Raw genomic sequence first — 27,187 nt, 5'->3', positions numbered from 1 at the left:
TCTGGCCTGCAGTTTCAACAGGTAAGGTGCATCTCAGACATATGCTGAGCAGCAATGTGAGGACCTGCACAAACGCAACTGTTTCTGGCACCTGGCTGATGAGCGTCAGCAGTTGTGAAATTAAAATGCAAATTCTATGGGGAACTTCAAGGGAAGTACTTCAGGGTAATTGGAGTTGGCTAGTGATTTGAGGCCAGAGATGGCCTTTTCTTGAGTGTGTGTGGCCACCAAGTTAAAGGGGCAACTCACGTGGTGGAGCAGTGAGAACAGCACAGCTAAATGTGCTTTCAAGTTTGATTACTGCAGTTTTTGCTTTTCAGGTTTTGCAAGTATATACACTGCAATTTCAAAACTTCAACACGTTTTTCACTTGGGTTTTAATACAGTAGTGTCTCAAATCTGGCTGTCCAAAAATTTGATTTGTCTGAATGCTGAACATTTTTAGAATTGCTTGCATCAAGGCGCTGCATTGGTGCAGTGTGGCGCATGACTAGTTATCCCCTTCACCACTTGCTTGCTGTTCTGTTCCCGCACTCCGAGTAACCCTTTGCCCCACCCAACCTGACTTGACCTGAGCCACCCATGGCCCGATCTGAAACCTGGCATGGTCTTGGTCCAGAGGTTGTCGGTTTTGAGACACTGTACCTGTACTCCTTACGAAAAACCAATTCTTAAATTGTTTTGTTTCCCCATTTTTCTCACTTCATCACTAAGACGTGCTAAGGTTTGGCACTATTGGTGCAGGATTTGAACCTGGGACCTTCTGATCTGCATTGGCATTGTAATACACAGAAGAGTGCTTTAACCTATTAAAATGGTTATATAACTATAATTTATTCAAAAAGCTTGCATTTGTATGTCCTATCAATTTTTTGCATCATAAATTCCTATAGCCACTTTTATAATACCACAGATGTAGAAGTTCAATTGGGAGGTGGGAAACTGGGGTGATTCTCCTGAGAGCAGAGAAAGTTGAGGCTAGATTTAATAGAGGTGCTCAAAATTATGAATGGTATTGATTGGGCAACTGAGGAGAAATTTTTTTTCTGGTGACATTCCCCTTCTTAACAGCACAGTGAGTGTACTACCTACATCACATGGACTGCAGCAGTTCAAGGCGGCAGCTCAGCACCACCGCAAGTAGCGATGGGTAATAAATGCAGGCATAGCCAACGATGCCCACATCCTGTGAAAGAATAAAAAAAGGGTTGATAACCAGAGGACACTGATTTGAGCTGATGTCAAAAGAACTAGAGAGTAATAGATTTGTAGACCCAGCAAAAGGTTGGTGTACAGTTTTGCTGGTGGATAAGGGATTGAAATATCAAATAAATGCTGCTACATACAGTGAGTCCCAAGATACGTATGGCTGAAGGTCTCCACAAGCAATTTTTGTTTAACATTTCGAGACAGATATCAATGATTAGTTGTCTGTGCACTTCTGAAAATAAGAGTTGAAAAACCATCTCCTGTTCCTGCCAGAGGTGCATCTAAGGTTGAGATTTTTAGAAGAGGGATGATGAATGTAATAAAGTGAAGACTGTGTAGTTTTTTAGGTTTAAGGTTTTATGTTTTAAGAAAATTGAAAATTAGGAAAGGCAGCATCTGTGGAGAGAGAAAAAGAATGACACTGGGCTTTGATATTGTAAAGAGGGATGACCAAATGCATTGTCTGCATTCAGACAAGAGGATGTGAAAGAGAGGGTATGTCTCGTTTTGTTATTTTATGTAATGCATCGTCATGATGGTATAATTATCATAATGAAGCTTTTGTTTATTTGTACCAAAATTTATCTTTATTGCTTGAACCTTATGGCCGGCCTCCCACCCATACAACTTCCATACCCAGAATTGGCCGTCCAGCTGAACAGTTTACCCACCTCGGTTCTAAGTAGTGGTAGCTCCCCTGATAACTCTTGAGCTTATCTATTGGGTAGCTGAGCCACACTGATTATAGTTTAATTTTAACCGGAGTGGTGTTAGGAGTGCTAGGATTGTAATCACTTTCAGAGGTGTATTTGGGAAAGGAAAAGATTGGAGACATGCATGGGAGAGGAAAAAGTTATCAATTAAACTCACTGATACAATTGCCTCTCCAGTGTGGCACCCAGGATTTTAGTACAAACAATGAAATTGATGTTGTTCCCTTCTTTTACCTACCCTACTCCACTGAAAGAAAGCAATTGCATTTTGCTCTGTTAATTGAACAGTCAAATTTAGATTCTAGCCTAGAACAGCCCTTCTGAGAAATATGTACACTGTATGTTCACTATTGCTTCTGAATTAGTCAAGGAGTTAACCAATGGCAAAGACATAATCAAATAGGACATTTATTGCACAGCAACCACTGGCAAGAAAAAGAAAAAACAAAAACAGAATTACCTGGAAAAACTCAGCAGGTCTGGCAGCATCGGCGGAGAAGAAAAGAGTCGACGTTTCGAGTCCTCATGACCCTTCAACAGAACTCCAGTTCTGTTGAAGGGTCATGAGGACTCGAAACATCGACTCTTTTCTTCTCTGCCGATGTTGCCAGACCTGCTGAGTTTTTCCAGGTAATTCTGTTTTTGCTTTGGATTTCCAGCATCCACAGTTTTTTGTTTTTATATAGGCAAGAAAAAGACTTGCATTTATATCGTGCCTTAACCACAGAACATCCTAAAGTGAAGTGTAATCACTGTTGTAGGAAATGGGACAGCCAGGTTAGACACAACAGTGTGATAATGAGTGGATCTCTTTTTTGTGTGCGATTTTGATTGAGGGATAAATATTGGCCAGGACACTGGGGATAACTCCCCGGCTTTTCTTCAAATAGTGCCATGGGAACTTTTACATCCACCTGAGAGGACAACAGGGCCTGTGTTTAACATCTCATCCAAAAGGCAGCACTGTGTCGAGTACAGCACTCCCTCAGTACTGCACTGGACTGTCAGGCTTAGATTTTTGTGCTCAAGTCCTCGAGTGGGGCTTGAACCCATAACCTTCTGACTCAGGTGAGTGTGTTACCAACTGAGCCACAGCTGACACCTACAATGTAGCCAATTATTTTTATGGAACCTTTTGGCTAACCTTTGGTCTATTTCTAATAGTTATTATTTACCATGTGGCAATGAATTCTGACACATTGTAATATATACTTCCTTTTATTATCGTTTCAAGGTGGTTTCTGCTCGGATTTCCAGAGTAACATTATTTAAGCTGTACAACGTACATCCTGTAGAGGGAGCTCTCCTATACTGGAATTTGGTTCAATTTCATATGTTCCAGATGCATCACTTCCTGGATTTAAAATTTGCATGTTTTGTCATGCTATATTCTTCTAAACTAATTGTATTTGTCCAAACCTGTTGGCAGAATTTTTTGGGACTAAAAAAATACGCAGCTATTGTGAGTAAATGAGTGAAATTGATATCACCTTGTTGTACAATGAATAAATTTCATTGTATGAAATGGTGTCGATGAAGCTACTTCTCTCTCTTGGGTTGTAGCCCATCAACTGGTGAGAGCCCCAGTTGTGATATGGGAAGAACGCTCTTGCTATTGCAGCTCAAATTGGGCAGTGGATTTTTTTTTGGCCCATGGACTCACTCCATGACTCACTTGTGAACAAAGCAGTCACGTGGCAGAAGAACTAAAGCATCTTCCGTGCCTTCAACTCAAAGTGAAGAAAATTTTCCAGTGGTTGTGATGAATTGGGCTGCTGTATCTTGATTGTGTATGAACATTTAATTCCCCTATTTGTGAATATTTGAAACATCATTTTTGCAGTCTATATCAAATTCAGTGAGGTTAGCCTTTATGTAAGTTTTCATTTCTCTGGCACTTTAAGCTTGCAATTGAAACCTGCGGTGGCCTAATTCGTGCATTTTGCCGTGTTTTGAAACTGCGGGCAGGTTGTTTCAGCACAGATAATAACAGCTTATAATTCGACGTACTAAAACCTCCTTAAACATTTCATTTCATAGAACAAAATATGACACCAAGCCGGATAAAGAGATCTTAAGTCAGATGACCAAAGGTTTGGTCAAATAAGTAGGTTTTAAGGAGTATCTTTAAAGGAGGAAAGTGAGGTGGCAAGGTGGGCAGAGGGAATTCCAGAGATTGGTGGCCATGTATTCAGTTCCCTAGGTACCAATGGTGGAGCAATTAAAATTGGGAATGTGCAATAGACCAGAATTAAAGGAATAAAAACAAAAAACTGCGGATGCTGGAAATCCAAAACAAAAACAGAATTACCTGGAAAAACTCAGCAGGTCTGGCAGCATCGGCGGAGAAGAAAAGAGCTGACATTTTGAGTCCTCATGACCCTTCAGCAGAACTGTTTTGTTGAAGGGTCATGAGGACTCAAAATGTCAGCTCTTTTCTTCTCCGCCGATGCTGCCAGACCTGCTGAGTTTTTCCAGGTAATTCAGAATTAAAGGAACGCAGATATCCTGGAGATAATGGGTCAGAGGAGATTACCAAGACAGGGAGGGATGAGGCCATGGAGGGATTTGAAAACAGATGAGAATTTTAAAATCCGGAATTTGTTGACATGATCTTCCATCTGGAGAGTCCAACAGGATTTTTTTTTTGAGAGATGTAGGGTGGCTTTGCATTTTACAATTGAAAATCTTTGAGAGAGAAGTAAAGGGATAAGCGACTTGGAATTGCAAGGATAAGGGGTTGGTTTCTAAATGTTCTTCTATAATAAGCTCTTAAACACATGCACTTCATACCTGGGCCAGGAGGCAATTAAATTGCATTCTTAATCCCCCATGGTTTCTCAGTGGGGATGTATGCAGGAATGTATAATAATTGTAAAAACTTTCTATTTCAATTTTTTGTTTTCTTTTTGCATCTGGTATTTTCCAAGCTTTCAAAATATCATTTACATAATTATGATAAAAGGCCTTACAGTGACTTCATTAGGAATCCCTATCTCTTACTTCCTGTAAGAGGAGAGTTTATAAACAGATTTTGTTTTTGATCCATTTGGCTGAGCTGGTCCCCTGCTGCTTACCAATACAGCGGTAAAAGAGCAGAATTAGGAACTGTCAGCAAAATGCATGTTATTACTTTGGCTGGTGGTTGGATTCCAGATGGCCTGTGGTTCTGCAGTATCACTGTGCACAGCACGAATTGGAATGAAGGTATAAAAGCAAACATTCCTCTTGTAGGATGCCGGACACTCCAGCTGCTCAGTGTTTATACACTCTGGCACAGGAGTGTACAGAACACATTGTGAAAGTTTGCTCCTTTTTAATTGAGTTTGTATCCCTTCCTCCCCTCCTCTTCTCCATGCCCCCCCCCCCCCCCCCCCCCCCAACCCTCCACATCACTGCTGCCATATTTCTCACTGGCCCAACTAAAGATGCTGACTTGTGGTTTGGGTGCTATCCGCAGGTGCCAATAGCCCTCCTCCAACTTGCCTAAAGTGGCAATTCTTCCTCGTGGTTAAATCTCAGCAGTGAGTGTTGGCAAGCTATTTGTTTGCAATGGGGGTGGAGGCGAGCACTATCTGCAAGTGTACATTTACATGTGCATTTCTAGCAGGGTCACTGATTAGCCATTTGGGAAACCTGTGTTTTTCCTTCACAGTGTCGACTGTGGCTCAGTTGGTAGCAGTCTTGCTTTGGAGTAACAAGTTTCTGGGTTCAAGCCCCACTCAAGGGCTCGAGCACAAAATTCAAGGCTGACATTCCAGCGCAGTACTGAGGGAGTGCTGCACAGTCGGTTGCTCTATCTTTCGGATGAGATGTTAAACCAAGGTCCCACTTGGTGTTCAGGTGGTTGTGAAAGATTATGTGGCACTATTTTCAAAGAGGGGCATGGGAGTTATCCCTGATGTCCTGGCCACTACTTAATCAACATGACAAAATAAATAGATTATCTGGTCATTATCTCATTGCTGATTATGGAGGTTTCAGTGCGTAAATTGGTTGTCTTGTTTCCTACAACAGTGACTACACTTGAAAGGTACTTAATTGGCTGTAAAGCACTTTGAGCCATCCAGTGGTTGTAAAATGTGATATGTAAATGCAAGTATGTCTTTCTTTTTTCTTTTTATTTGAAAGTTAAGGCCAATTCTATCTCACTGGCCTCTCCCATTCCCCCTTCTTTCCCTGAAGAAGGCTCATACAGACTTGAAAGGTTAACTGTTTCTCTCTCCACAGATGCTGCTAGACCTACTGAGTTTTTCCAGCATTTTCTGTTTTTGTTTCAGATTTCCAGCATCTGCAGTATTTTGCTTTTGCCCCATTACTGTTCTGTACCTTGAACTGAAAGCCGGATGGAAGTTTTGAGTATTTTCTCTGATTTTATCTTTTTAGTGGTTTTCCCTCAAGACCTTCTCGAGAAAGGGCTTGCAGCCGATAACTTTGCCATGCTCGGCTTGGGGGATATTGTCATTCCAGGTAAGAGAGTGAATTTTCAATGAGGGAATCCTGTGTGTTCTATACTTTGCTCTCAACTGAACCGATTCTCTAGTCTATCTGACCAATCAACTTCGAGTTTAATGCATGAGCAATTTTAATGCATGAACTTGAATGACCTTGTATTCCTGCAACAGCTTCCAAGTCTCACATGGTTTTCTGGAAACAATTATACTGCCGTTTTCATGTTTCGCAAAGTGCAACAATGACATAGTTGCATTACAACTTGGGAGCCAATTGCCAATGTGATTTGGGAGAGTATTACAGAGAGAGATGTAAGACTCTGTGTTCAGTGTTACATTGCTTGATATTGGCACCATTAGGTGTAATAAATTGTCTAATGCACAGATATAAGAATATCCAGATGATCTATTAGACCAATTTAACTGCATTGTAAAAGATGGCTCCAGAACTGAGATGTTATAGTTGTCATGCAAGATTGAACAGGTTGGTGGGGGCTCTTTCTTTCTGGAAAAGTGAAGGGTGAGGGGTGATCTCACAGAGATCTTTAAGATTATGAAGAAGTTTAATAGACTAGATGTAGAGAAGAAACTTCTTTACCCAGGGATAGATTACCACAGGAGCACTTAAAACAAATAGCATAGAGGCATTTAAGGAAAGCTATATAAGTACATGAGAGAGAAAGGAATAGAGGATTTTGCTGACAGAATTGGGTGAAAAGGAGTTGGGAGGAGGTTCATATAGAGCATGGACTAATTGGGTAGAATGACCATTTTCTGTGCTGTACATTCTTTGTAATTTTCCCAATCCCCATTCTAAAGAACTTTCCACGTGAATTTTGGAGTGTGCTGCACAGATATAAGTTCTTAATGAGCTAGTTGGATGGGAAGAAGTGAATTCTGCATGGCAGAGCCTAGATAATGGTCGTGCAACAGACAAGGGTGGTATTCAGAACCAATTCCTATTGAGTAGAATTCAGTTTGAGATGTGCTAATGCTCAGTATTTTCAGGTGCAGTTCTTCCCATTAGAAGGGAGAAGCCTAGTGAGTTTGGACTACCCAGAAATCTTGCTAATATCAGTGGCTCTTGAGGTGGTTCTCTGGTAGATGTTGCAACACTGATATGGAGTGATTCTGTGGCTCACAGATGGATAAGAACAAGTGAGAGTTTGCTTTTGTCAGGATTGTTTGGCAAGCTGGTTAAAAGTTTTTAATGTTTGTAGAAATCCACTTCCATTTCTTTAATCAGTTTTCCAAAGGTTCTTGATCTAATGCTTTGTCCCTCAAAGCTACAGAAGGATACGACCAAGTCTAGGATTTCATCTGGGATGTGCACCTTAGTTCCAAAAACTCTGTGAAAGCAGAGGAGGGTGTGTAACACTATTAAACGAGAGTTGTATTCCATAACATCAAAAGCAACAACAACTTGTATTTATATCGTGCCTTTAATGTAATTAAATGTCCCAAGACGTTATAAAATAAATTGATGCTGAGTCACATGAGGAAATATTAGGTCAGATGACCAAAAGCTTGGTCAAAGAGGTATGTTTTAAAGAGGGAAAGCAAGGTTGTGAGGCAGAGACAAAAACAGAATTACCTGGAAAAACTCAGCAGGTCCGGCAGCATCGGCGGAGAAGAAAAGAGTTGACGTTTCGAGTCCTCATGACCCTTCGACAGAACTTGAGTTCGAGTCCAGGAAAGAGCTGAAATATAAGCTTTGTTTTGGATTTCCAGCATCCGCAGTTTTTTTGTTTTTATCTCTGTGAGGCAGAGAGGTGTAGGGTGGGAATTCCAGAGCTTGGGACCTAGGCAACTGAAGACATGGCCACCAATGGTGGAGCAGTTATAGTTGGAAATGCAAAAGGGTCCAGAATTAGGGGAGCACAGATATCTTGGGGTGTTGTGGGATTGGAGGAGATTAGCGATAGGGAGGGACAATGTCATGGAGTGAATTGAAAACAAGAATGAGAATTTTAAAATCAAGGTATTGCATCACGGAGAGTCTCTGTGGGTTAATGAGCGCGGGGTGATAATGGAACAGGGCTTGCTGCAAGTTGGGAGCATAGGAGTAGGAGTAGACCGTTCGGCCTGCTGAGCCTGCCTTGCCATTCTGTTAGATCATGGCTGATCACCTACCTCAGTGCCACTTTCCTGCATTATCCCCATATCCGTTGATGTTATTAGTATCCAGAAATCTATTGATTTATGTCTTGAATATACTCAATGATTGAGATTCCACAGCCCTCTAGGGTAGAGAATTCCAAGGATTCACCACCCTCTGAATGAAGAAAGTCCTCCTCATCTCAGTCTTAAATGGCCTACCCCTTATTCTGAGATTATGCCCCCTGGTTCTAGGGGACATCCCATAAGACATAGGAGCAGGAATTAGGCCATTCGGCCCATCAAGTCTGCTCTGTCATTCAGTCATGGCTGATAAGTTTCTCAACCCCATTCTCCCGCCTTCTCCCCGTAACCTTTGATCCCCTTACCAATCAAGAACCTTTCTATCTCGGTCTTAAATACACGCAATGACCTGGCCTCCACAGCCTTCTGTGGCAATGAATTCCATAGATTCACCACGCTCTGGCTAAAGAAGTTTCTCCTCATCTCTGTTCTAAAAGGTCTTCCCTTTACTCTGAGGCTGTGCCCTCGGGTCCTAGTCTCTCCTAATAATGGAAACATGTTCCCCACGTCCACTCTATCCAGGCCTCTCAGTATTCTGTAAGTTTCAATCAGATCCCCCCCCCCCCCCACTCATCCTTCTAAACTCCATCGAGTATAGACCCAGAGTCCTCAAATGTTCCTCATATGTTAAGCCTTTAATTCCTGGGATCATTCTCGTGAACCACCTCTGGACCCTCTCCAGGGCCAGCACATCCTTCCTGAGATACGGGGCCCAAAATTGGTCACAATATTCTAAATGTGGTCTGACCAGAGCCTTATAAAGCCTCAGCAGCTCATCCCTGCTTTTATATTCTAGTCCTCTCGAAATAAATGCCAACATTGCATTTGCCTTCCTAACTACCGTATCAACCTGCAAGTTAACCTTAAGAGAATCCTGGACTAGGACTCCCTGGTCCCTTTGCACTCCAGACTTCTGAATTCTCTCCCCATTTAGAAAATAGTCTATGCCTCTATTCTTCCTACCAAAGTGCATGACTTCACACTTCCCCACGTTGTATTCCATCTGCCACTTCTTTGCCCATTCTCTTAATCTGTCCAAATCCTTCTGCAGCCATCCACATCGACCCTGTCACACACTGTAAGAATTTTGTAAGTTTCATCTCATAATCCTTGAAGCTGGAGAGAACACTGACCCAGTTTTAAGATACGGGCAGCAGAGTTTTGGATGACTTCAAGTTTACGGAGCGCAACATGTGTGAGACCCGCCACAAGTGTGTTTGAATGGTCTAGTCTAGAGGAAACAAAGGCATGAATGAGGGTTTCAGCAGCAGATGAGCTGAGGGTGCGAAGTCGGGCCATGTTAGGAAGTGGAAAATAAGTGGTCTTGTTGCTGGCATGTATGTGGAGTCAGAAGCTCCTCTTGGGATCAAATGTGACACCAATGTTGCGAACAGACTGGCTTAACCTCAGACTGTTGCCAGGGAGAGGGATGAAGTTGATGGGAAGAGAGTTTGGAGCAGGGACCAAAAACCACACTGGACAAACAAGTGACAGGAATGTGTTTCTCCCCAGTGTGATGCTTTATTGTGATGTTTTCCACATGTGTTTGACATCTTGCTGCTAAAAACATCACTTGTGATTGAGTGAATGATTTGGGTTAATTAAATCCAGTAATTGGCTGCCTGTATCTACAAAGATCTTAACCTTGCGCTTCATTCATTCATTGTCTTGATTTGTTTCTGGAGAGATGTTGCCTCTAGTTATGCACTGACTATTTACAAATCTGTGTGGATGCTAATAATCTGAAACAAACTGCTGTTTGAGAGGTGCAGTTTTCAATCAGAAGTAATTGTTGCAATAAAAACATTCAGGGAATTGGAGAGTTATTTGCATACAGGCAGCCTGAATCATTGTGGCAACAGGAAAGATAACTAATTAAATAAAAATATTCACCTTAATAATCAAATTTTACTTGGTGTAGAAGTGTTCCTTCAGCTGATCTTTTCTTGTCATAGTTTGAAAATGCTCACTGGGTACTGAATGCTGAACTGGGTATTAAAGTTAATAGGTTAATTATTCTAAATTTCTGTAATCACGGTAGATTGGAAACCTACCATAATGCCCATATCGATTGTCATCAGCTGCCCCTCGATTCAAGGATGACTTCTACTCGGGTCATGAGTTTCTGCCATGGGTCTTCATGTGACTGAGCATGCTGATTCTTGACCAATGGATCTTTGGGCACGTGGGACAGGACATCGCATAATGGTAGTGGGATCCAGAGTGCAGGTTTTGCTTCCTTTTCTTTCCTTCCCTGCTGTCGCTTTGCCTCATTAAGATGATGTGACTCAAAGCATGATGCAGCTTGATGGACAAGTTGTCGCCATTTTGAACGATTGTTATCAAACTCCCCCCGCTCATTAATGTCAATGCTGCCGTTCTTCAAGGAGAGCTTGAGTGTTTTCTTTGTCCTACCCTGGGACATTGGCCTTTCACCAGTGTCCATCAAAGTTGATTTTTCAGGAGCTTTGAATACTTATGGCGCTGGATTTGAGAAGGACACAAGTGTTTATTAGGTCCTCCCATTGAATCTGGAGGATGCAGCAGCGGCATAACTGATGCAATTTCTCTAGTGCTATTATGTGTCACTGACATAGTCCAGACCTTACTGCAGTGAAGGAGTGCCGTGACATCAACTGCTCTGTCTGCTAGGACTTTTGTTGACTTGCGGAGGTCTTAGTTGCCAAAAACTGGCTGGTGTAGTTTGTAGAAGGGCTGAGCTGATGCAGCTAATCTGGTGTTAGATCTCCTGTCAATAGTGACCTTTTGAAAAAGGTGGCTGGCAAAGCATGGCAAGTGCTCAACTTGCTCCAGAGTGTCTCCTACAACATATATGGGGGGTAGACTATTTGGCTGACCAGGTCTGGGTTGAAAGTAGTTTTGTTTTGGCAATATCCAAGGAGAAGCTGAGTTCTTTGTATATAGAATTAATGGGATTGAGGGTGGTTTGCAAACCTGATGCAGAGCAGGCAATGACACTGTAGTCACTCGCAAACTGTGTATCACGTATGCCTGTAGTAGAGTGTTTAGTGTTGGCACAGAGGTGATTGAGTTTAAAGAGTTTTCCATCTGGATGGTATTTGGTGTTGACACCAGAAGGTGAATTGGTGAAGTGAATTGCCACTGTCAGGTAGAATGTAAATAGTATAGGGGTTATCAAACAGCCTTGCTTGATACTGGTCTGGATTTTGAAGGTGTCTGTTCCAGATCTCCCACTCAAGACAGTTGGAGTCATATCATCAGTTTCAGGATTCTGAGGAAGTTTCTTGGACATCCAAATCTTTGGAGTACAATCCACAGAGCCTCGTGATTTACTGAGTCGAATGCTTTGGCCAGGTCAATGAAAGCAATGAAGAGGGCATTGTTCTCAACATTTTCCTTGTAGTTTCTGCCAACAAAGACTATGGTAAAGTTCCTTTGGAAGGTCTAAAGCCACACTATCTCGGGGAGGATTTCCTCAGCCACAGGAAGTAGGCAATTCGGGCGAATGAGTCAGGATTTTCCCTGTTTTGGTTAAGAGGGAAATACCTCAATAGTTTCCACAGCATGATTTATGAACCTTATTGAAGATACAGTAAGACCCTGTTTAACGTGCTTAATAAAGTAATGTCAATATATCTATTTAATGTTGCCAGTTTCACTTTCACATCATTTGCCACAGACTTCCTCTTCTGTGGCTTGACTGCTCACATGATCTTTCCTGCAGCGCTTAAACTTTTGTTGTCAACCCTGTGCCTGCGCCTGCTGGTGCCTGCGCCCGCTGGTGGTCTCCTGGCTCCTGCTGCTGGATGCACTGCTGAGCTCACACAAGTCCTCATCTTCATCTAATGGAAGGAATTGGTCTGTGCAGCTAGTGCTAGGACTTCAGCAGCTATCTGCATTGACCAGCTTCTGCCACTTGATGGAGCCCGGTCAGTCTAAAAGTACTGTAGGTGGGTGTACTGTAATTTTTAAAGAACATTTTACATTGTATATTGCATTTTTTTCAGTGCTTTATTTTATTGTTCAAGTTATTTCAGCTATGAATGCACAGTGTTGCACATTTTTGGTACAGTATTTCAACTTAGACATTGGCTTTTCCAGGCAGGAAATATCCAAAGGACCCAAATCTTGCTTTAGCATAGGTTCCCATAGGAATCTATGACTCACTTAAAGTCCTTTGGCTTAAAAGTTGCAATTTTCAGGAATGCAACCACAGCTTTAAGTAAGGACCCCCTGTATTTAGAATTGTTACATTCATGGGGGAGAACTTTCCCCCATCGGGGCGTTGTGCTGGGGTGAACCCAATCGTGGCTGCGCCACCATTTTACGTGGGTGGGCCAATTGAGGCCCGCCCAGCGTGACGCGCGCCCAGAAGTGCTGAGCGCTCCCTGTGCGGGTGGGGGGGAGGGGAGGGGATTTCTCTGAGTCGGGGCATGTGTACGAAAAAGCGAAGAAATCTCAGGGAGATTAGTTTAAGGTTTAAAACTTTAAATAAAGAAAAAATATTTTAAGACATGCCGCCTCATGTGACAGTGTCACATGAGCTGGGACGTGTCAAGGAACATTTAATGAGAAAATTTATTTAATTTGTAAAGCCTCCATGAAACCTCATCCCGCCCGTGGATGAGGTTCCATGAAAAATGCGAAGGCCGACTGGGTTCTTCGCTTGCACCGCTCCCCCCCTGCCGACCTTAAGGTTGGACGGGCAGCTCAGTTGGCTGCGCGCCCGCCGAACTGAAAACCTAAATGATGCGCAGTGACGTCAGGACGCCCACCCAACACCACCGCCCGTCATATTAAGTGTCGGCGAACGTGCCCCGCCCCCGCTTGCCGACCCGAAAATTCTGCCCATGAAATTGGGGTGGGGAGAGGCGTTCTTTTCCCTCCCAAATCTGCGGAATGAATGCGTGGAGTCTTGATATGAACAAAAGCCCACCAACTTTCAGCTGGAATGCCATTGAGGGCCACAGGCTTTGTTGGGTTTTTTTTTTCATCCATTTGACTGCTTGTTGCAGCTCTCCAATGGATGATGGTTTACCCGTGGATTGTACAGGGTGCTGTACAGGGGATAACCTGGAGAGTATCAGCTGATGCTGTGGATTCACGGCTGAGAACTTGTTGAAAATTTTCTTTTCAGTGTTGATGGATGGTATTGTCATCATCAAGAAGAGAAACACTATCAACTGAGTGAAGAGGATTTTGTCCATTTGATCTTGGCCTGTAAATTGTCCAGGTACCTTCAAAAAAGCTTTGCATGTGACAATGGTCAGCATATTGTTGGATCTCTTGGGCATTCTCTTCCCACCAAATGGCCGGTGCCTTCTGGATTTGTCTTTGGGTGTCAGCCTTGAGCTGTTGGAATGTGACTTCTTGACTTGCAGCCTTGGGTTGTTCCGCCAGGCGATGAAGGCTGCTCAATTTTGTTCCGGGAGTTCACGTATTTCGGCAGTAATTTTCATCGAACCAGTCCTGGTGTCAACGATGCTCTAACCCAACGGTCTGGCCACAGGAGTCTAGTACAGCACTGTATTTGATCCCACTATTCCGAAATTGAGTTGGGTACGAAGTTTTTCCAGGTTGATTGTGAGTTACACTTGGAATTCCACTTTTTCATTGGCTGCTTTACGGCTGAGACATCTTCATCTTAGACATTTGGGCCTTGAATGTCTTGGTGCTCGGTGGCTATTTTTCACTGATTAAACAGCCTATGACCTGTCCAGCAGGCACCATCAGTCCCCTGCATGGATCGCGTGATACAGGCTTCATTTAAATCTTGAACTGAGCAATTATGTAATTAATGAGATGCCATGCTTTGATTTAGGATGTCTTCTTGTGGTTTTGGATTTGTACTTCTGGCAGAAAAGGGTATTTGTTTTAATGAGGCCACGCTGAGCACTTTGTCAGCACGAGGACACCACTTACATTGCTTTTCCCACCCCATTTTTCCCAATGGTTTTGCTCCAGACATTGGAGCCACAGACATTAAAGTCCCCCGGAAAGATGATCTTTTCTTCTTTTGGGACAGCAGCGAGGATATCATCAAGGTCCAAATAGGTAACAAAAACAGACGTAGTAACCACGGCTCATTAATTTTGCTTCCATTCATTGACAGCTATTATCACTTGCAATGAGAATTATCTAGGTAAAACCTAGTAAACGGCAGTCAACATGGATCCGGAAAGAGAGGCTACCTGACTGACCTCCAACATTTTTGAGGAGGGTACCATTTAAATAGACTGTGGAAAGCCTTGCATGGTATACCTTGACTTCAAAGAGGATTTTGACAAAGATCCACATTAAAGACTTTTATCTAAACTCAAAGTCTGTGGAAATTGAAGGTAAACCTAGGGGAAGGATAAATTGGGTGCAAGGTAGAAAAAAATTGAGAGCTCATTAGAGTAGATCAGCTAGTGGGTGAGGAGAGGGGTGGATGATAAGTAATAAGTTGGGTACCTCAAGACTCAATGTTAGGACCACTGTTGTTTCTAATTTTCACAAATGGACTGATTCGGAAAATCAATGCAAGATGATACCAAACTGGAGATGCAGTAGAAACTGAAGAGGCAGCATGATTTAGGCCAAATGTGCAAGTGGGAGAAACAATGGCAGGTGAAATTTCATGTAAGCAATTGTTAAGTGTGGCACAAAGAAAAGAAAATTGATGAATGGCGTTGAGATAGCTAAGAATGGAGCTGATGCAAGACTTCATGGCTCTTAAATTTTACTCAGTGCTAAACATGTCCAAACAATGACAGGGCAATAAATCTTGCTACTTTAGCTTGGACTTATTGCTGGTTGAGACCAGCAGAGAGATTATTTGGAGGTACGTCAAAACTCATCTCGATGTGGTATTTATTAATGCCGAGAAAATAAACACTTAATAGAACTTAGAGCATTGTCTGGTGTACAGGGACTTTAGGATAGTTCAAGTTTAACATGATCTGGAAGCCAGAAATAACCCAAGACCATGCTAATAAACTTTAAAGTGACTAAATTCAATAAAACAAGAGAACTAATGCAAATTACCTTCCCGGGAGTCGGAGTGGACCTGAGGGAGACAGTCGGGAGCTGAGGCGCACACCATTTCAGTTGCTGTGAGCCAGCAGTTTATTAAAAACTGTGACATCACAGGAAACTTGTAAGTTGATTGGCCGGTAAGTGCTGCGTTAGGGGCAGTGTGTAGCCAGCTTAGGACACAGGAGTTAAGGTAGGTCTATAAATAAAAATAAATAAAAACTTTAAAATTAAAATCAAATAATTAGAATAAACACCTAAAACACATCTGTGTAATTAAGAAATGTATAAATTTTAGTTGTCAGAGGTACAAGCATTTATTAAGTATTGTAAATTGTAGTATACATAGGAGTTACTTTAAGTTAATTAAGAAAATAATTTAATTAAATTAAGCAAATAACATAAGTAACAATGGCAGGATAGGTGTTATGTTGTAACTGTGGAATGTGGGAGCTTTTGGACACCAAGGCAAGTCAGGACAAACATGTAGAAAGTGTAAGCAGTTAGAGGAATTCCAGATCAGAGGAATTGATCTGGAAGCCAAACTGCAGACAATGCGCAACATAAGGGAAGGGGAGAAATACCTGGATGCTTTGTTATGACGAAGACGGTCACACCTCTTAAAATAAGGTTGTCTGTTTTCATCAACGGTGAGGGACAGGAGGATGTGACCGTGAGTGAGGCAGATAAAGGAATTGAGCAGACAGTTGTGGAAGAAGCTCAGACTTTGCATTTGTCAAACAGGTTTGAGAAGTTCACAGCCTGGGTGGGCGAAAACAAGGTCTGCACGTTGGATGAGCAAGCTGGCCATGGCACTGTAGGACAGGTACAAAAAGCGATAAATAAGTACAATCTAATAGCCATTACAGAGACATGGCTGCAGATGGCATAGATTGGGGGTATGAATTTTAGGAAGGATATGAAGTTAGGAAAAGGTGGAGGGGTGGCTCTGTTTATCAAAGAGGACACTAATGCAATAGAAATGGTTGACCTAAATTCAGGAAACCAGGATATAGAAGCGGTTTGGGTAGAGATGAGGAATGATAAAGGCAAGAAGTCACTTGTGGGAGTGGTGTACAGGCCCCCTAACAGTAATCATATGGTAGACTGGGGCATCAAAGAAGTAATAGTGGGGGATTGTCAGAAAGGTATGACGGATATCATGGAGATTTTAATCTACATATAGATTGAAACAATCAGATGGGCAAAAGTAGCATAAATGACAAATTCATAGAATGTTTTCGAGAGAATTTGTTAGATCAACACGTTCTGAAGCTGACCAGGGAGGAGGTTATACTAGACCTGGTATTGTGCAATGAGATAGGATTAATTAATGACCTCATTGTGAAGGTGCCCCTAGATAGCAGTGACCATAATATGATTGAATTTTACTTTCAGTTTGAGGGAGAGAAGTGTGGGTCTAGGATGAGTATTTTAAACTTAAATAAGGGCATGAAAGCAGAGTTAGCGAAAGTGAACTGGCAATTTAGGTTAAGAGATAGGCCAATAAAGATGCAGTGGCAGACATTTAAATGATATTACAGAATAGATTAATTCCAATGAGAGAAAAATTCCATTGGGAAGACCCACCATCCGTGGTTAACTAAAAAAAGTTAAAGATAGTATCAAACTTAAAGAAAAAGCATGTAAGTGTGCAAAGGTTGGCGGCTGATCAGAAGAAGGGCAGAATATAAAAAACAGCAAGGAATGACTAAAAGATTAATAAGGAGGGAAAAATTAGAGTATGAGAGAAAGCTAGCTAAAAATATAAAGACATAGTAAGAGCTTCTATAGATATTTAAGAAAGAAGAGTTAACAAAGTGAGTGTTGGTCCTATAGAAAGTGAGCCTGGGGCGTTATTAATGGACAATAAGGAGATGGCAGATGTATTGAATAGGTATTTTGCATCAGTCTTTACTATAGAGGATACAAGTAACATCCCAGAAATAGCTGTAAATCAGGAGTTGGAAGGGAGAGAGGAACTCGAGCAAATTACCATCACCAGGGAAGTGGTACTTAGCAAATTATTGGAACTGTGGGTTGACAAGCCCCGGATCCTGACGAATTTCATCCTAGGATCTTAAAAGAAGTGGCTAGTGAGATAGTTGATGCATTGGTTTTAATTTTCCAAAATTCCCTATATTCAGGGAAGGTTTTATTAGATTGGAAAATAGCGCATATAATTCCTTTACTTAAAAAGGGAGACAGACAGAAAGCAGGAAAATATAGGCCAGTTAGCTTAGCGTCTGTCATAGGGAAAATGTTAAAATCTATTCTTGAAGATGTTATAACAGGGCACTTAGATAAATTCAAGGTAATCAGGCAGAGTCAACATGGTTTTGTGAAAGGGAAATCATGTTTAATCAATTTATTGGAGCTCTTTGAAGAATTAACAGGAGCTGTGAATAAAGGGGAATCGATGGAAGCATTGTACTTAGATATTCAGAAGGCATTTGATAAGGTGCCTCATCAGAACTTATTGCAGAATATAAAAACTTATGGTATAAGGGGTAACATATTGGCATGGATGGAAGATTGGCTAGCTAACAGGAAACAGTAGGCATATATGGGTCATTTTCCGGTTGGCAAGATGTAACGAGTGGTGTGCCACAGGGATCAATACTGGGGCCTCAACTCTTCACAATTTATATAAATGATTTGGATGAAGGGACCAATGGTATAGTTGCTAAATTTGCTGATGACACAAGGATAGGTAGGAAAATAAGTTTTGAAGAGGAATAAGGAGGCTACATAAGGATATGGGTACGTTGGGTGAGTGGGCAAACAATCTGGCAAAAATGGGGTATAATGTGGGAAAATATGAGATGGTCCGTTTTTGGCAGGATGAATAAAAAAAGAGTTATCTAAACGATGAGAGATTGCAGAGAAATCTGGGTGCCCTCGAGCAAGAATCTCAATAAGTTAGTATGCAAGTAATTCACAAATCTAATAATGTTATTGTTTATTGCAAAGGGAATTGAATACAAGAGTAGGGAGGTTATGCTTCAGTCTCACAAGGCAATGGTGAATCCACATCTGGAGTACTGTGTACAGCATTGGTCTCCTTATGTAAGGAAAGATGTAAATGTATTAGGAGCAGTTCAGAGAAGGTTTATTAGGTTATTACCTAGAATGGGGGTGGTTGTCTTATGAAGAAAAGCTGGACAGGTTAAGCTTGTGTTTGCTGGAGTGTAGAAGAGTAAGAGGTGACTTGATTGAAGCTGATAGGATCCTGAGGAACTTGACAAGGTGGATGTGGAATGGATGTTTCCTCTTGTGGGAGAATCTAGAACTCGGGGTCACTATTTCAAAATAATGGGTCACCCATTTAGGACAGATGAGGAAATGTTTCTCTGAGGGTTGTGAGACTTTGGAATTCTCTTCCTGAAAAGGTGGTTGAGGCAGAGCCCTTGAAAACTAGATAGATTCTTGATCAGCAAGGGAGTGAAAGGTTATCGGGGTAGGCAAGAATGTGAAGTTGAGGTCAAATTCAGATCAGCCATCAGCCATGATCTTATTGAATGGCACAGCAGGTTCGAGGGGCTGAGTGGCCTGCTTCTCCTAATTCATATATTTGTAATTAATTCAGTTGTTTCGCAAGGAAATAATCTTTTTTAAAAAGTATAAATAAATGCTGAGTATTTTGAATAAACGTACACTGAAAATTGACAAGCTTGAACTAAGTACATGATATTAAATAGATTTATATGAAACAATTTTAAGTTTGATCAGGATTGTTCTTCATAGAATGGGTACTCAATATATTTGTTTGGTAGTACAGCACTTGAGCATTGTTGAAAAAAAGAGACATGTCCAAGATTTTCGTCTTGCACTCATCTCGCAAGAATACCAATATAAGGGGAGAAAATTACAATTTATACTGGTATGTGAAGAGATTGCTAATTGGCAAGTGGCGTTGCCATGGAGAATGCACCACTGAAGGTGATTGACAGTTAACTACCAGGCATTGTTTGAAATTTAAACCAGGCAGCTTGACCCAGATTGGTCAATGCATTGCCCTGAGAAATGAGTCAGCAAATGGCTGTCACTTATTTTGTTTAGCTGAACAGGCGCAATGTGCATACATGCTCTTTCTGTCTGTAAAGAATAGGGTCCTGTGTATTAATATATTTAGCTTCCAGTGCACACACATGCGCCACATTGCAAGCCCGCCTGACGATCTTGCGAAACAGTGTCCAACGTTAGGTGTGATTCTGCGATTGGACAACATTTGCTAAATAATTCTTAATATGCTAAGAATTATGCTGACAACCAATTTAAGATTGCCAGCCATTTGCTGACTCAATCCTCAGGGCAATGCCACTTGCCAACCAATTGACACTCTCTTCACATACAGTAAAATTTTTTGTTTTCCCCCCCTACATTGGTATTCCTGAATGTCCTGATGAGTGCAAGACAAGAAACTTAGACATATCTCTTTTTTTCAGCAATACTCAATATATGAGATAGACTTATAGGTAGTATATTGGAGATTAAAACCATGGTCTCATTTAAGAAACGAAGGGGATACTTTAAGGTCTCTCTCGATGAAGTAATTAAGATGGGCCAAATGTCCTTGCACCTCAGTAATCATCTTGTGTTCAGCTCTGGCAGCATGAGCCATGTAAAAGTGACTTTAATTCCATTGGGGCAGCAGTAGTAGTGTTATAGTTAGGATTATTCTCCCAGAGAATGGGGCTGGGAAAATGATCATGTATTCCTTCTCTTGATACTACCTATTGATTCCTGCGGAGCTGACAGGGAAGCATCAGGTGATGGCAGGATTGGTCTTGGTTGAAATGTTCTCTACAGTTGTGTGTAATGCTGACCCTCACCATCTTGGCTCATGCATGAAGAATTGCCTCTTTGGGGAGGTAGCAGAAAGACTCTGAATATCATGGAGGTCTACTCCAGATATGTAAGAAGTGGTGGAGCCAAAGAAAAATAATGATATATGTCTAACTGGATTCCAGCCTGTGTTGGGGATAATGGGGATGCTACTTTAAGCTACTTTAACACCTAAGCCGTTCTGAGCTCATTATGTATTTTAATAATTCAAATCTGATGGTGGTGATGCATTGGATATTTGGTGACCCTTCCAAGATCAAAGTTAACTGTAATCACATTGCAATTCTGTTTAGAGAGAAATCTAATTCTATTTTTTTCTCTAACCTTAGGCATCTTCATTGCTCTTCTGCTTCGTTTTGATGTGAGGTAAGCTGCTTGAATACATGATTGAAGAAAATTGAATATAGCTAAAATCTTCCACATGTGTGCACAAGGGAAGAGATCTCCCCTATATTTGTGAGTTAATAGTGGACTAGGTTTGTTAATCCTCATAAAACTGCACAATCAGTTATTGTACAAATAAAGTAGTAGAGCTGAAAAAGCTGACTTGGGTTTAAAGGAAGGCATTTACAGTTTAATTAAAGGAGATAGAAATTGCCCATGATAGTAATGTTTTAACTGACAATTGCAAACCTGCAACTTCATAAATGAAATGTATGTATATGTAAAATGAAATATATTCAAATGTGCTATGGTATAATATAGCTACTTGGAGTTCTGTCGTTTTGACAATGTTGGAAATGTTCATTGTATGGAGATTACATTATCTACAGTTGGCCACTTTGTGCACACCAGTTTCACTTGCATATTTTTATTTTTATAATTCACAGAAAGGGAAGAACAATCTTTCCTTTTATCCCTTCCATGAAAACATTGATTCCTTTCATGTAGTATGGTACCTTCTGTATCTCAGTATTTTTCATATGTGAGACAAGACGGTGAATGTTGAGTAGAGGGGCTTCTCAACCTTATTCCTATATGTTGCGTACTTGCACCAGACATTTTTTGTTCTCCTTTCCAACCACTACCCCAATCTCCCCCACTCCCTCCTATACTAAACCTGGGACACAGGTCAGTTGCCGTGTCATCCTGGCCAAGATGCACTGGCTTGGCAGTGACTGCGGATAAAACGTGGGAACCTTCTTGTTCTTTGTGACTCTGCCCATTGGATGAATGTGCTACGCTATTGCAGGAAGTAGTGGCAGATTAAACTCCAAGCTGCTGTATTTGCTTTCCCTGTAATATACTAGGGAATATCAAGCAGCATAAAACGACAAAGTAAAATGCCTACAATTTATTTTAAAATTGGCTTATTTTTTATTTTACACTTGTAGGCTACATAGCGGTTGCACTGATGAGGCTCATGTGTTAAAATTCAGTCTAATCATGTCCTTCCAAATTAAAATTCTGCTGAAAATGATGAGTATATTCTGCAAGAATTGACAACTTGTCTTTTTTTTTCCTCACTCCTTCTGGCCCAGTTTGAAGAAGAATAGTCGGACATACTTCTACACAAGCTTCTTCGCTTATGTCTTTGGTCTTGGACTTACCATTTATGTAATGCACACTTTCAAGCATGCTCAGGTGAGTTGTGCTTCATGGTCTCCTATTTTGTACTTTTTGATTCTAGTTGTATAAACTGGGCAGCTTGTGACTTTTGCAACCAATGTTGGTCGCTGCTTCATTAGCTTTACTTTGACTTTATTGTCCTCCCACGAAATATTCCAAATTTAACCTATCGCAACATGCCGCTGCTGATTTATTTTCTCCCTCGAACCTGCTATACTGTCTCCAGTTGCCAATCATCCTCAGCTAACCTTATCAGATGGGGTATAAAAATTGTGAAAGAATGCAATAACCTGAACTACCTTTATTGGATTTGTGTTTTGAAATTCACTTTTTAATTCCCCCCCCCCGCCCCCAGCAAAATTCTGGGTGCAGTAATTGAGAAAGCAATTGACATTTCACATCCCTTTCTAAAGACCTGGGAAGCTCTGCTATGGGACACCATAACCCTTGTTGGAAAACTTCCTTTCTGAGTACATTCTATTGTAAATTGCTGAAGTAGTTTAGCTACCTTGATAAATTGTACACTGTAATAAACATTCTTCTTACCTGTTTGTAGAGTCATGTGGCTAGTCACTGTGGCTTTTTTTCATAGCTCCCTTCTATCCAGCCCCATCTTTGAACAGCATTCCGTTTAGGTGGTGACTCGATTTTCAGTTTTGAAAAAAATCTAAACTTGAGTCCAAGTTGTTGTGAGCCAGCTATACAAGATTGTAGTTTTAAAAAAAAAAATTCATCCATGGGATGTGGGTGTCGCTGGCTAGGCCAGCATTTATTGTCCATCCCTAACTGCCCTTGTTCAGAGGGCATTTAGGAATCATTCACATTGCTGTGAGTCTGGAGTCACATGTAGGCCAGACCAGGTAAGGACAGCAGATTTCCTTCCCTAAAGGGCATGGGTTTTCACGACAATCAGCAATGGTTTTGTGGTCATCATCAGATGTTTTAATTCCAGATTTTTATTGAATTCAAATTTCACCATCTGCCGAGGTGGGATTCAAACCAGGGTCCCCAGAGTGTTAACCTGGGTCTGTGGAATACTAGTCCGGTGACAGTACCACTAGGCCACCACCTGCCCCTATGTATGTGGCAGGCTTTCAATTTTCACGCTCTGAATAATGGATCTCAGACAATACAGTGAGACCCGATCAGTTCTGATTGGAATTTGACGACAATGGGAATGAGGGAAAACTCTCAACTGGTTGGAGTCATGTCTAGCACAGAGGAAGATAGTTGTGGTCATTGGAGGCCAATCATCTCAGTCCCAGGACATCACTGTATGAACTCCTCAGGGTAGTTTCTTAGGCCCAATCATTTTCAGCTGTTTCAGTGACCTTTCCTCCATCATAAGGTCATAAGTCAGGATGTTCCCTGATGATTGCACAGTGTTGAGTACAGTTAAAAATGGCTCTGACACTGAAGCAGTCTGTGTCCATATGCAGCAAGACCTTGACAATATTCAGACTTGGGCTGCTAACTGACAAGTAATATTCATGCCACACAAGTGCCAGGCAATGATCATAGAGCCATAAAAAAGTTACAGCACAGAAGGAGGCCATTCAGCCCATCTTGTCCATGCCAGCCCGAGGACACCCAGGTGCCCTTTTTAATCCCACCTTCCTGCACCCGGCCCATAGCCCTGCAGCTTACAGCACTTTAGGTGCAGGTCCAGGTACTTTTTAAAAGAGTTTCAAGTTTCTGCCTCTATCACCAACTTGGGCAGCAAATTCCAGACATCCACTACCCTCTGCGTAAAAAAGTTGTTCCTCATGTCCCCCTACACCTTCTGCCACTTATCTTGAATCTATGTCCCCTGGTTCTAGAATTCTCCATCAAGGGAAACAATTTTATCCTGTCCACTCTATCTACTCCCCTCATAATTTTGTACACCTCAATCAAGTCACCTCTCAGCCTTCTTTTGTTCCAAGGAAAATAACCCCAACCCATCCAATCTCTCCTCATAGCTACACTTTTCTAACCCTGGCAACATTCTTGTAAACCTCCTCTGCACTCTGTCCAGAGCTATTACATCCTTCCTATAATGTGGTGACCAGGACTGCACAGTTGTGGCTTCACCAGTGTTTTATACAATTCCAACAGTATATCCTTACTTTTATATTCTATACCTCTCCAGTGAAGGAGAGCATTCCATATGCCTTCTTTACAACCTTGTCTACTTGAACTGCTGCCTTCAGGGACCTGTGTACTTGTACGCCAAGATCTCTCATTTCATCTACCCCTCTTAGTATATTCCCATTTATTGTGTAATCCCTGTAACTGTTTGACCTCCCTAAATGTATGACCTCACACTTCTCCATCTGCCACTTTACCGCCCACTCCACAAACCCATCTGTATTGTTTTGAGATTATGGCTACCCTCTACACTATCCACTACTTGGCCAATCTTTGTGTTATCTGCAAATTTCCCAATCGTACCCCTCTTTGTTTCCTGGTCCAAAGCCAACCTTTTTATCCAGTTTGCCACATTACCTAGAATCCCATGGGCTTTTACTTTCCTGACCAATCTGCCGTGTGGGATCTTGTCAAATGCCGTGCTAAATCTCCAACAACAAGAGAGAATTCAACCACCTTCCCATGGCATTCAGAGGCATAACCATCACTGAATCCCCCATTATCAACATCCTGTGGGTTACCATTGACCAGAAACTGAATTGGACGAGCCATATAAATACAGTGGCTACAAGAGCAGTACAGAGGCTAGGAATTCTGCAGAGAGTAACTCACCACCTGACTCTCCAAAACCAGTTCTACCATCTACAGAGCACAAGTTAGGAATGTGTTGGAATGCTCTCTATTTGTCAGGATGAGTTTGACTCCAACAACATTCGAAGCTGAACACCATTCAGGACAAAGCAGCCTGCTTGATCAGTATCCCATCCATCACCTTCAACATTCATTCCCTCCATCACCGACGTACAGTGTCAGGAGTGTATACTGTATGCAAGATGCACTGCAGCAATTTGCCAGTGCTCCTTCAATAGCACCTTCCAAACCTGCCACCTCTACCACCTGTAAGGACAAGGACAGTAGACGCATGAGACCACCGCCACCTGCAAGTTCCCCTCCAAGCCACAGACCATCCTGACTTGGAACTATATTGCCTTTCCTGCACTGTTGCAAGATTAAAATCCTGAAACTCCTTGCCTATCAGCAATGTCTGTGTATCTGCACTAGATGGACTCCAGCAAATCAAAAAGGTGACTCAGCATTACCTTCTGAAGGTCAATTAAGTATGGACAAGAGTGTTGACCTTGCCACTAATGCCTGCATCCCATGAAAGAATAACAAAATCGCTTATGTTCTAAGGCATTTAATTTGCCTAACAACTTTTCTTATCATAATTTGCTCCTTGGTTTTGCATTTTTCCTCCTTGCCTTTGCTTCATGTGGATAATGATTTCTGCAATGGCACAGTGGATGGTAAATGCTGAGCTGCTCAAATCCCAGAGGGAAACTTGAAACAGCTACCACAACTGTTTGGCAATTTGTAGTTTTATTTAGAGATGTGTGCCTTGAATTCAATAGCAATAAGTACACTGAGTCTTAGAGGGTTTTTTTGACAAAACTAAATTTAAACATTTATTAATAGAAGAAAAGATTTTAAGCACATAGGTTCACAAATTACTGCTATGGTAACTCTTTGCTCCCGTAATTAATCTGACTCCCAGTTACGCCTCCATTAAGGCAACAGTAAACCAGATGGATTTCAACAGATCCAGGCAAAGCTCACAATACCCTGGACAGGGACATTCATAATGAGTTTTCTTGGCTTTGGCTCCTGTAGACTGCAGCTTGATGCATAGAAGCCGGAGGCTTTTCACACTTGTTAGGTCTTAGAATGCCTTCTCGTTATGCAAAACCTCATCTCCTTTATACAGGTTTCTTCCTTTTTAATGTAAATTCCATTGCCCCAGTATGCCTTTACAACTTTTTCCATAATACAAACCTTCCATAGTACTCATATTATCAGTAACCTTTGGGAAAAATAAACGCAATGTTTGGCTTCGCCTCTGTTGGCTAGTGATGTATTGTTCCAGTGTAACACCTTACCAACTCTTTGAAATTCATGACTCTGGTTTATCTAAAAATGTACTTGTTCCTCACATTCTAAAACTTCAGCCATGTTTACGTATTTAGCATTTCAAATCTAGCTTCTCTTTTTATAAAAGCTCCAGACAAGCTGTCTGCAATTCAATTAAAACCCCCATACACAACCTCACACAGAGAAACAAATCCAAACCTCACTATTAACCTACCTTTATAACAAATCACAATAATATTATGAAAATTATTATATTTTCATGACACTTCACTTTCCGACAATCTGGTAAATCCTTACATTGGGTGGTTGTTGGGGGAGACAATAAGAACTAGATCCTTCTCATTCCACGCTGTTGCCTATATTAGATGAGAGTAACATATCTGCTGGTACACAACTTGATTGTTCCTGCTCATTCTTTAATGCTTCTCTCCTGATATATAAGGGTACAACCTTAGTCTTGTCATTCTCTTTAGGAGATGTTCAAGCAAGCCTGTACCATAGTTTTTGAGTTGCATTGATATTCAAACTGAAAAGCAGCATTCTCTTGTGTGCTCTCAGCAAAAATAAAGAGATTTGTGTATTTTCAATGCGCTATTTATCTACTGAGCTCGTTCTCTGCAATTATAGATTCTCCCTTCCCTCTGGATAGTTTTAGGTATTCTGGTTTTCTGGTTCACTATATAAAACCCAGTTTGTTCATTTCCTATCTCTTGTGGATTGGTGTCCCATTATTCTCATTTTCTGCAGTCATGTACTATCTTGTATAAAGCATGCATACTTCCCTAGCAACATCTAATGTGTTAGTGCATGTGTATTGAGCTTATATTGTTTTCTGCTCCCTTCCAATTAAAATTTCTCACTAATTCTATGAGCCAATTCTGATGGATGAAAATTTGATAGGTTTTTCTCTATATCTCTCCCATTAATTTTTTTATTCATGGTATGTGGGCATTACTGGCTAGTCCAGCATTTATTGCCAATCCCTAATTGCCCTTGGGAAAGTGGTGGTGAGCTGCCTTCTTGACCCGCTGCAGTCCATGTGGTGTAGGTACATCAACAGTGCTGTTAGGGAGGGAGTTCCAGGATTTTGACCCAGTGACAGTGAAGGAATTTAGTATCTTTAGTAACCTGTTGCAGGTTGTCACTACAAATAACTTCTGA

General features: G+C 41.4%; 1 protein-coding gene across 2 annotated transcripts in view; it reads left to right on the top strand.

Annotated features, from left to right (window-relative positions):
- Positions 1 to 27,187, top strand: part of hm13 (histocompatibility (minor) 13) — an 80,199-nt gene that overhangs the window by 26,624 nt on the left and 26,388 nt on the right. For both annotated transcript variants that reach the window (XM_041204708.1, XM_041204707.1), the window contains exons 8-10: positions 6,309 to 6,392; positions 20,728 to 20,764; positions 21,880 to 21,982. In XM_041204708.1, coding sequence (XP_041060642.1) covers positions 6,309 to 6,392; positions 20,728 to 20,764; positions 21,880 to 21,982 — 224 coding nt within the window. The remainder of the gene's footprint in view (positions 1 to 6,308; positions 6,393 to 20,727; positions 20,765 to 21,879; positions 21,983 to 27,187) is intronic.

This window comes from Carcharodon carcharias, chromosome 14, assembly GCF_017639515.1.
Source record: "Carcharodon carcharias isolate sCarCar2 chromosome 14, sCarCar2.pri, whole genome shotgun sequence".
In the NCBI taxonomy this organism is placed as follows: domain Eukaryota; kingdom Metazoa; phylum Chordata; class Chondrichthyes; order Lamniformes; family Lamnidae; genus Carcharodon; species Carcharodon carcharias.
This window is presented reverse-complemented; position numbering and strand designations above follow the sequence as displayed.